The sequence below is a fragment of the Malus domestica genome, chromosome 08 (assembly GCF_042453785.1).
Source record: "Malus domestica chromosome 08, GDT2T_hap1".
NCBI classification, from domain to species: Eukaryota; Viridiplantae; Streptophyta; class Magnoliopsida; order Rosales; family Rosaceae; genus Malus; species Malus domestica.
In genome coordinates this window covers 6,341,639-6,352,811 of record NC_091668.1, presented here as the reverse complement: position 1 = coordinate 6,352,811, position 11,173 = coordinate 6,341,639, and the positions used below count along the sequence as shown (strand labels likewise).

The 11,173-nt window shown below is 40.8% G+C and overlaps 1 protein-coding gene and 1 pseudogene across 1 annotated transcript; one reads left to right on the top strand and one right to left on the bottom strand.

Annotated features, from left to right (window-relative positions):
* Positions 1-4,798: 4,798 nt before the first annotated feature.
* LOC103415994 (protein NPGR1-like) lies at positions 4,799-8,087 on the top strand (annotated as a pseudogene).
* Positions 8,077-10,089, bottom strand: LOC108173815 (uncharacterized). Its single transcript, XM_017333641.3, has 4 exons — positions 9,916-10,089; positions 8,826-8,937; positions 8,500-8,553; positions 8,077-8,295 (listed from the first exon to the last, which is right to left on the bottom strand). The coding sequence occupies exons 1-3, from the start codon at positions 10,023-10,025 to the stop codon at positions 8,539-8,541; spliced, it is 237 nt and encodes a 78-aa protein (XP_017189130.2). The 5' UTR covers positions 10,026-10,089; the 3' UTR covers positions 8,077-8,295; positions 8,500-8,538.
* Between the last annotated feature and the right edge of the window lie 1,084 nt (positions 10,090-11,173).

The window sequence follows — 11,173 nt, the reverse complement described above, 5'->3', positions numbered from 1 at the left end:
TACTTTTGGATAATGACACATGTTGATGCACAAAACCGGAGGGGTCTTGGAACAACGTAAATCCGACCATGAATCTGCAAAAAAGTAAAGAACACAAGATGTATCGTGGTTCACCCAAATGTTTAGGCTACGTCTGCACTAATGTTGATCGTATTTCTCTGTAACTGTATGTATGGATTACAAGTGTGAGGGGGAGTCACCCAGAGAAAGAGAGAGTTTGAGAGAGTTTCTCTGTTTGTGAGCCTTGTGGCTTTGTATGTGAGGATGAGACTTGACGATTGTGAGGGTGAAGAGGCCTTTTTATAGACTAAGGGCTTCTCCCCTTAATGTCTGGAAGCCCAAGTAACGAGGCCCAATATAATATGGTACCAACAATAGTCCTTCAAGTCTTCAGTCAAGAGAGTCTTTTGGCTGAAGACTTGAAATTCAGTCCATGTGTGGGCCGAAGTAACTAGATGTCGTCTAGAACTGATACTCGATATGGGGCGGTGCTCAATGTGAAATGACGCTCAACTAGAAGTAGCACATGTTGCGAGGTTGCTCGGCTTGTGGCTTATGTTGCCTTGGTCGGCTCGGCTTGTGGTGTTGAAGGTGAGGGAGTCCATTTTATAGAATAAGGGCTCGCTCCTCAATACATAAATGATGGGCTAGAGTTGATGCTCGCGACGAGGCGGTTGCTTAACAGGCGGCGATGCTCTCTAATGATGGTGAGGAAGTCCTTTTTATAGAATAAGGGCTCGCTCCTCAATACATAAATGATGGGCTAGGAGTGATGCTCGCTAATGAAAGTGAGGGAGTCACTTTTATAGAATAAGGGTTCGCTCCTCAGTACATAAATAATGGGCTAGAAGTGATGCTCACTAATGAAAGTGAGGGAGTCCTTTTTATAGAATAAGGGTTTGCTCCTCAGTACAAAAATAATGGGCTAGGAGTGATGCTCGCTAATGAAAGTGAGGGAGTCCCTTTTATAGAATAAGGGTTCGCTCCTCAGTACATAAATAATGGGCTAAGTCCCCCAAGTATTTTTCATGAGGCCCAGTTGCGGAAGCCCAATATATGGTACATAGTGTAGTCCCCCAAGTCTTCAGTCAATAGAGGTTGTTGGCTGGAGACTTCAAATTCAATTCATGTATGGGCCGAAATGGCGGTTGTTCGGAGGCGGTATTTGTATACCATGCGCTGAAGCTTTGTAGGTGAAGCTTTGAAAGTGAAGTTTTGGAGTTGGAGCTTTTGTAAATGAAGCTTTTGAAGTCGGAGCTTTGTAAATGAAACTTTCGAAGCTGGAGCTCTTGTAAATGAAGCTTTCGAAGCTGGAGCTCTGTAAATGAAGCTTTCAAAGCTGGAGCTCTGTAAATGAAGCTTTCAAAGTTGGAGCTCTCGAAGTTGGAACTCTGTAAATGAAGCTTTCGAAGCTGATTGACATAAGTGATGCTCATGAATGTTTATGTTGATTGACATGAGTGATGCTCATGGATGTTGACATGGGTGATGCTCATGAATGTTGATATGAGTGATGCTCATGGATGTTGACATGGGTGATGCTCATGAATGTTGACATGAATGATGCTCATGAATGTTTATGTATGATTGACATGAATGATGCTCATGTATAATTTTGGAGTACTGGACGTACTTTTGATCACCTAGTTGGTGATAATAGCGGCAGGCTGCAGAATAATTTTGGAGTATTGGACGTACTTTTGATCACCTGGTTGGTGATAATAGCGGCAGGCTGCCGAATAATTTTGGAGTACTGGACGTACTTTTGATCACCTGGTTGGTTATAATAGAGGGTGAACCTTAAGTGGAGGGATGAAAGTTAGAGTTTGAAGCCATAGGGCCTGGCTCTTTTGGGCATATGGGCTTTCGCTCTCCACATAACATTCCAGCCCACTATTATAGGCTTACCGACATTTTTTTATTTTTTATTTTTTTTATGATTACCCTTTGGTGGGGTTATACAGATGTCTCTAAAATATAAGAAAAGTAAATCACATCATTAAAAAAAAAACTGCTGGGACTTGGCAACAGCGAGATTTCTCCATTCACATCAACCTCAGCGGTCCAGCTGTTAAAGGAAAACTTCACGTGGAGGCAGGTTTGGTCAGCAAGCATGGTCTCTCCGTTTCGACAAAAGCCATCATCAAGTATACCAACTTGACTCTTTGTTTGAAAAGCATATCTCGGCTTTCTTATTTTTTCCTGATCTCTTTTTTTCTACTTTTGCTTTCTACTTTTGCTTTCTACTTTTGCTTTACTGGTGGTTGATGCCCATGGAATCTGAGGAGATTGCATTGGATGCTTGCAATGATCTCCCACACTTGCATTTCCAACTCATTGGCTTTCTACTTTTGCTTTCTCAGAAAAGTGGGTTTCTTCATAGTTGTGATGGGATGGAGCTGAGCTGGTTGATGATTATCCTCTTGTTCACCTGAGAGCGCTCCGAGTCCTGAAGCTGAGCCGACACGGACCTGAACCGAGGTCTCAACTCGGCCACGTCACTTACCGACCTAGTCATGACTCTTGCTTTTGCTGCCTTGATGCATCCAAGTTGCAGCTTTTTCCTTGATTTCCCGAACACTGAAGAATATGTAGATGCAGCTGCAATCATCATTTTTGGAGGTATTTAACTTCTTCATTGCGGCTTCCAGAAGCCCTACAAAGGCCAAGCCGTTGTCGGTGAGCAATCGACAATCTTGACGAAATGTTGAGGCTCCAGCTTCCTCCTTGCCTGCCTTTCATTTTCTCTCCTCCTCTGCTGCCTAGAAGCTCTATCCGCACCCGGACGGTAACGATATCGCGACGCCGCCTTGGCGCCAGAACCCAATCAGATTCTCCCAATCGCTGAGGGTCAGGTAGAAATTCCTGTACGTGATTTTCCCATTTCCCCACTTCCTGATTTGGGTCTTGGATCCCCACCTGCGGTCGCACATGTTGAACCAGAGCTTGCAGTCAGATTTGCAGAGCGAAACGAACCCTTTCGATGTGCAGGCAAAGCTGGCGACCTCGGAAGGCGTGAGGAACGAGAGAATGCAGAGCTGGACGTCCTCGGGGAAATCGAAGAAGGAAATGGCACGACCCGAATCGTCAATTGCGAGACTTGGGTCTTTGATTGTCGTCATTTCGGATTCGGGAACTTTGGCGATTAATTTCTCGGGAAAGTTGTTAATTTTCTAGGGAAAATTGGTGGCAAAATATAGATGTTGGACAAGGAAACGAGAAAGTGTTGTGTTGGATGAGATTTGGGAGATTCTTCAACCTTGCTGGAGTATAGGATATTTGGATCTTTCGGATTGTTGGAGAGAGAGAGAGAGAGGGAGTGCTTTCCACCCCACGAACCAGATCTGGGTTTCGGGTCTTTCTCGGGTTTCTTGCTTTAGCCGCCATTGCGAGATCTCAATGTCTCTGTCTGAAAGCTCGGCATTGGTGAGCTTGCTCAGATCGGGGACGCCTTTCGCCTTAAACGCCTCGTCATTTGGCATGAAAATCGTCAGTCCCTTCTCAATCCTAGAGAGAGACTACAAGACAGAGAAAGGAAAGGGAGAGAGAGACCTTGCGGTGGAAGATATTGAGGTGTTTTCGCAGGACTTGTTCCTTCAACTGGAGGCCTTCAAGGACGAGCTTCGTGGTTTGTTTTGGGTCAGCGAAGCGGACTCTTGTGAGCTTGCAGACATGAATGGCGGTATTTATGGTTTTGTTTGAGGAAGAAACAACGTAAGGGGAAAGAGATGAGAAAAGACGAAGTACAACAAGAGCACATCTGTTTTTTTTATTTCTTTTTGTTTTGGTTTGTGTGTGACTGACTGAGAGAGGAGGTGGTTCCGTGGGTTTTCTGGGAAAGCTTTGGGTTGGGTTTTTGCAGATTCTCGATGGTGAGATGAAAAATTGAGAGATGAGCGATATAGCTTTTCGTGTCGTTTTCTCATAGACGACGCCAAATGTTGATGCACAAAGGGATCTTGGAACAACGTAAATCTGATCGTGAATCTGCAAAAAAGTAAAGAACACAAGATGTATCGTGGTTTACCCCAATATTTGGGCTATGTCCACATTGATGTTGATCGTATTTCTCTGTAACTGTATGTATGAATTACAAGTGTGAGGGGAGTCCCCCCAGAGAAAGAGAGAGTTTGAGAGAGTTTCTCTGTTTGTGAGCCTTGTGGCTTTATATGTGAGTATGAGACTTACGATTGTGAGGGTGAGGAGACCCTTTTATAGACTAAGGGCTCCTTCCCTTTTACATGAATCATGGGCTTAATGTCTAGAAGTCTAAGTAACGAGGCCCAATATAATATGGTACCAACAACACATGACGTGACAAGATTGATTTAAAATCCTATCCGAAATTAAAAATAAAATTGTTATTTATTATTTTATATAAAAAATTAAAAATATTTTAATACGAATTGATTAGTCTTTTATCCCGCTCATTTTTTAGAAGTAGAGATATACTTGACAAATTACTATTCATTGGAGTTGATTACTATTTATTTGGGTTGATTAAATAAACGTTGGGCAGCTTATTTTTTAGGGAACTTTAACGATAAGGTCCTGATACTGTTTAATTTAACAAAAAATCATATTTGTACATTAAAAAGTCAATCCTGATACTATTTACCTTACCCATTATTGTGTCCTTATCGTTAAAAATCAAAGTTTTCAAACTTTTTTTCATTAGTTTCTTTATTTTTTAAAAGTAGAGTTGCTCTTATTATAACGTTTGTTTTTCCCTCCATCGTCCCATCATTTGCTTTGGGTTCTACTGAACCTGAAAAATACGAAGGATTCCAAACTTCTGAAGAAACCCCGGAAAACTCAGACAAGAGAGAGAGAGTGAGTGAGGGGAGAGAGAGAGAGGAGAGAGAGAGGTAGCTTTCAAACCTTCCACAACTGCCACAAATCACGTTCTGGGTTGTGAATTTCTTTCTTTCTGGGGTAAGTTCAGAAAACCCTGGTCCTCATCGTTTGTTTCGCCCCTTTCAACTTCCTCTGTGTTCTTCTTTTCAAAGACTCAGTCTTTGCCTCCAAATCTATGCCCTTTTATTTCCTTTATTTTTCATGGTTTTTTAACATTAAAAAAACTTGGATTTTGCTGGGTGTTTTGTTTACAATTGTTGTTTCCTGTTCGGTATTGCCTATTCTGCTTTGGGGATCTACGTTGTTGCTTACTGTTTCCGACCATTTTTTCATAGTAAAATCCGTACAACTCGTAATTTTGCTGCTTGCATTTGTTTTTGTTTCTTCAATGACAGTGACATGTTTTACTGTTGCCAGGTGTGTGCACAAGGGTCCATGATTTGTGGAGAAGATGTTGTGTTCTTGTTCAGGACAGCAATTCAAATTCGAGGAGCCGCCACACTCGCCGGAGTCCCTTGCCACGAGTGACTTCTTGGCGAGTGCCCTTTCATCTCGGACCAGCGACTGGGACTCCAAATTCGAAGATATTCAAGTGGATGAAGCTGAATCCACTCTTAAAGAAGCTCTATCCTTGAATTATGAGGTGACTGTTTTTGTTTCACTATTTGAAATTCATGTTTTGAATTCCAAAACCCGAAAATTGAAAACTGAAATGGTTATCAAACGGCCCTAAACTTGTTGAGTAACTAGTGATTGGTTTCCTTGTTCTACAGCTTACTAATGTTTAATTTCGTATTTTTCGATGAGCTTTTAGGAAGCAAGAGCTTTGTTGGGGAGGCTTGAATTCCAAAGGGGGAATTTTGAGGCTGCACTTCAGGTGTTTCAAGTTCTTGAAATTAGAAATTTAACCCCGGGGATGGCCAAGGCTATTGTGGAGAGAACTAGGCAAAGAAAACCGCGCACGAAAGGCAATGATGTGGTTCTTCCCAGTGTAATGTCAATGCACTCTGTGAGCCTACTTATTGAAGCAATATTACTTAAGGCAAGATCATGGGAGAACTGGGAAGATATATAGGTATCTGATTACGCTTTCGTGTTATAGTATAATGAAAATTGGATCAGTATTGATTAGTTTGCTTGCTTTCGTACTTTCTTATTCATCAGAGGCTGCAAAGTAGTGCAAAGTTATTCTTGATACAGTTGAATCAGCACTACCTAACGGAATGCCTGAAGACATTGGCGAGGACTGCAAATTGCCAGACATGTTTCACAAAGCGCTCGAGCTGCTCCCCATTTTATGGACAAAGGCAGGCTATCTTGATGAGGCTATCACTGCATATCGCTGGGCTTTAATCAAGCCATGGAATATGGAACCGGATAGGTTGGCTGCTATTCAGAAAAGTTTAGCTCTCACATTACTCTATGGCGGTGTTGAAGCAAACCTTCCCCCTCAGTTACAAATATGGGGCACAACTTTGCCCAAAAATAATACAGAAGAAGCAATTCTGTTGTTGGTAATTCTTATGAAAAAGGTGGCTTTGCGAGAGATAAAGTGGGATCCAGAAATCATGGATCATCGGACTTATGCTCTTTCTGTTACCAGATTGTATGAATTATTAGCAGATCATGTGGAGCAGGCCCTTCCAGGGTTGTATACACGTGCTGAGAAGTGGTACTTTCTTGCTCTTTGTTATACTGCCTGTGGAAAAAAATGAAGCAGCCTTGAACCTTTTGAAGAAGGTTGCAGGCTGTTCCGAAGCTAAAGAACAAGCCCCACTTCCCTTCTTTTCTCTTGGGAGCAAAATTGTGTTCCCAATATCCGATTCACGCTCGTGAAGGGATAGATTTTTCGCGTAAAGCTATTGGCTTGGTGAATCATCAATGCCAACATTTCATGGGTCAATGCCATAAATATCTTGGAGTTTGCTATGGCGGTGCAGCAAGGGCTTCTGTATCAGATTTTGAAAGAATGTCATTTCAAAGAGAATCTTTGAACTCTCTAAACCACGCTGCTCTTAACAGGAAGGAGGATCCTGATGTGATGTTTAGTCTGGGCCTTGAAAATGCTGTGCAGAGGAATCTGGATGCAGCTTTCGAAAATGCAATGAAGTACTCGGATATGGTGGCTGGAAGCTCAGGACAAGGTCGGAAGCTATTAGCCCTTATAGTTTCTGCAGAGCAGCGGTTCAAGCGATAGTTGATTTTGCTTTGGATGGAGCCGGAAGAGTGGATCAGTTAGAACTGCTCAGGTTGAAAGCCGTGCTTCAAGTTGCTCAGGAACTTCCCAAGCAAGCAATAGAAACCTACAGAATATTGCTAACTCTTCTTCGAGCACAGAGGGATCAAAAAGCTAATAACTCTGAGCAAGAGAAAACCTTTGATTCCGAGGTTTGCATTCCTCTGCATTCCTCAATCCTAAACCTTTAGCGATAAACGAGTTGAAAGGGCTCTATGAAGTCGACATATTTTTGCTTCTTCTCTGTTAAACTTTCTCTTCTTTGTGCTTCAGGCGTTTGTCGAAAGAAACTTGGAAAAGGAAGCATAGCGGGACTTGGCACCCGTTTATACAAAACTCGGGTTGTGGACTGATGCAGAAATATGTGTCAACAAAGCCAAATTGATCGACTTTTACTCTGCCCATAATTGGCATACGACAGGTACAATTTTTTCCCCGTGTTATGTTGTCCTAGAGCTCAAGATACGAAAAATGATCGTGTTTGTGTGCATCGAAAACAAGTGCTTGCGAGCTCATACTAATTGCATAACTCAAATTCATCCACAGGTCTATTGTTTGAAGCTCAATTAGAATACAAGGAAGCCCTTATTTAATTCTCAGTCTCATTGTACATAGAGCCAGATCATGTTCCAAGCACTGTTTCAACTGCAGAAGTATTGATGAAACTCGGTAGCCAGTCGCTCCCTATGGCGAGAAGCTTTCTAATGAACGCCCTGCGATTAGAACTGACAAACCACAGGGCATGGTTGAACCTCGGGTTGATTTCGAAGAAGGAAGGCTCGATACAACAAGCTGCCGACTTTTTTCAAGCTGCGCATGAGCTTCAGCTCTCAGCTCCAGTTCGAAGCTTTGTGTAACAGTTAGTGATCCCTAGTTATTCGTAAGATTACAGGTTATTACTTGTTCCACTGACCATTGCTTGGTATCGGATTCTTATGATTAGTATGTACATATACATTGGCTACTGAAATATCAAAATAAAGTTTGTTGCTCCGAAAAATGAACGGCCTGGATTGAATTATTAAGAGATGCACCGAAGCAGGAACTTACAACTGTTATTATTTTCTTGACATTCAATATACAAAACATATGACAAAGTGAATGTCGATCGATAACAGCAACTGTATTTAGAGATCTGGAGTATTTGTTCTCGATGCAAAAGGACTTGGCAGTCCACGGAACATGTTGTATCTGTATAAACACTGCAGACAAGTGAAGATTAAAAGTGAGAGAAACGAAAACAAAATTGGGGAACTATAAGATAATTCATCTCTACCTATACAATATACAGATAATCCATGTATGGGAATTGAAATGACTTATAGGCAAAAATTTGAAACCATCATAAGATTATAGTTTATGCAGAACTTATTGAGTTTGACTCGGTGGAACATTCATCGACTTACAGTTGGAAGTTGATGGAGAGATAGACCGAAGGCTAGGCCTCAACCCACTGACCACTGCATCCACATCACCAACAAAAAATAGTGATTTCAACGAACATACACATCACAATGAGCGAAAATGTGACAAAATTGAAACCGGCACATCATACAGTGCCTCAATAGGTCGTACACTTGGCATCATAAAAATTAGCATACAACCGGCAGAGATTGGCATAACCACTATAGGCCAGTCCTATGATATTATTGATTATGCTGACAGTGTAGCTCAGGTCAGATCATTAGCATCAACTTTCCAACAAAAGATTTGGAAATGCAGTCAGTCAAACCTTTAATACTGGTTCGCCTTTGTTAGAGCTGGCAGCTTGCTTTGCAGCCGCCTGTTGCTGTTGCTGTGCACGCGCAGCTCTTCCTGCTGCAGACTTTTCGAATTCTTCTTGCCTGAAATTGTGGTTGCAGTGTAAGTGTACTCAAATAATGACGAAAGAAACCATCATGTGGGCACAGTAGTAATGCAACTACGATTCACACCCTATCAATGCGGCGCTATCTGCCTAACAAAATGCAAATATGACCCTTGGCAGGTTTTATGATTTTCACACTCTATACTTAGGTTTTGTTTGCAAGACTGCCGGTTAACAGAATTACCGCATAATGTTAGCACAGTTAGGTCTTTGGACTTAACAAAGTCGAAATTCTGCAAGCAGAGACAATCCTATAGCATTGAAACAATTGCTTAAACATGAACAAGCAATCGATAGAAACTGCGAACACAATCAACAAGATGAAGAAGATTTAACATGGTATTAATGTGGAATGTGCATTGTCCTAACAAGGTCTACTCAGAATTCTGATCATCAAATTCATCCTATTTTTTCCCTATCCCATCTCCAAACTACTCTAATCTACGAGGAGCGGAATTTGAAATCGGGTGCCAATGGACGAACACACTGCTTAACCCACATCTGATTCCATATCCCTTTCCAAATTTAAAAAAATATATATATATATATGGGGATCCCTCCCCATTTTTAAGGGGAGGGATCCCCATTTTTAAACCTCACCGTAGATTGACTTTAATGAAATTGTGTGGTTGAGATTAAAACACAGGCCATAGAATCTCAACCACAGGATTTCATTTAATTCAAATCCAACGGTGGGGAGCGTGTCCCCATTTTTTTGAAAAAATGGGGATCCCTCCCCTTAAGCAATTCCTATATATATATATATATATATCTGAACTTTATCCCCATGACAATTACAAATCCTATCCAAAATCACATCTTTACATAAAAATTGATCAACTTGCAACAACGATACAAATATACAATTGCAAACGAATTCAAATTTCCAATTTCGAAAAATGAAAAATGATCGAATTAAAAATTAGAAGAAAAAAAAACAGAGAAATAAGTTTACCTTCTCTGGAAGGCTTGGGCAGCGTTGGCGAGAGCTTCCGCGGAGGCGGCCCTTTCTTCTTCCTTTCTCTGTGCACTGTTGCCTCCATCGAAACAACACAGCAGCCCCATCTCTCTCTCCTCAATCTGCGACTTCTGCTCCGATTGAATTCTAAATTTTCTGATACATTTGTTTATTTTTTTGGCAAGTTGTTTACTTATATTTCCCACCTCTCTGGATCATTTGCCGCGTGCCACGTCATAAAGCGAGGACAGTGTCGTCATTTGGACTGCATTATAAACAACGTCGTTTTACTCAGTTATCTTAGAGTGAATTTTTTTGCCAAATTACCATTTCAACCGTACAATATCAAAGTTGTGCCAAAAATTTGTACCATTGGTAATGGTGCAGTATTTATATCGTATCATACATCTTCGCTATGATAATAGTATTCAAAATCATTACCAGTGATATATCGTACCGTATCACTACTATTAATATTATATCATTTATATATATAATTAGGTATTATTATCATTATATATGCACTTTATATTTTTTTCCTAGTCATTTATCCAATCATCTAACCTCTACTTTCTCAATAAAAAAACTTAAGCCTTCTTGCGCTACGACTTTTCATCTTTTCACTCATCTAGCCATTGGCTTTATCTTTGTTGCTCCTGTTCCAGTGACTCTCTCTCTCTTCACAGTCTATCTCATCTTCTCCTTCATCAAATTGAAATATCTTTCTCCTTGGTTTCGTCTATCAAATTAATTTTTGTACAATTTTAAAGAATGTAGAGATGAAATTTAGGAATCTTTGTACTATTTTTTTAGGAATGTTGGGTTCTTTTAGCAATTCTTCTATCTATTTACTTTTTATTTCTTAAACGAATCTCTCTGAAATTCTCATAATGAAATAAAAATAGTTTTAGAAAGCCAAAGAGAGTGGCCAAAACACGTTTGGGCTTTGAATTGGGTTGGAAAACAAAACTTGGCCCAAAAGAATGGTCCAAAACAAAATGGTAATTACCATTACCATACCATGCAAACCGAACTATTTGGCATGCCGAAATTCGGTATACCAAAAGTTTAGCACGGTAATTATAATAGATTTTATCATACCAAAAGTTTACTTTGGTATGGTAATTGGTACATAGGTTTTGGTACGGTTATCATACCAATACCAATCCTAGTCAGATCCCAAACGCTGCGTTTGATAGGTTCTGCCTCGTACAGTCCTTCTGTTCGCTGGGAGAGTCTGTTCCGTTACAGAAGC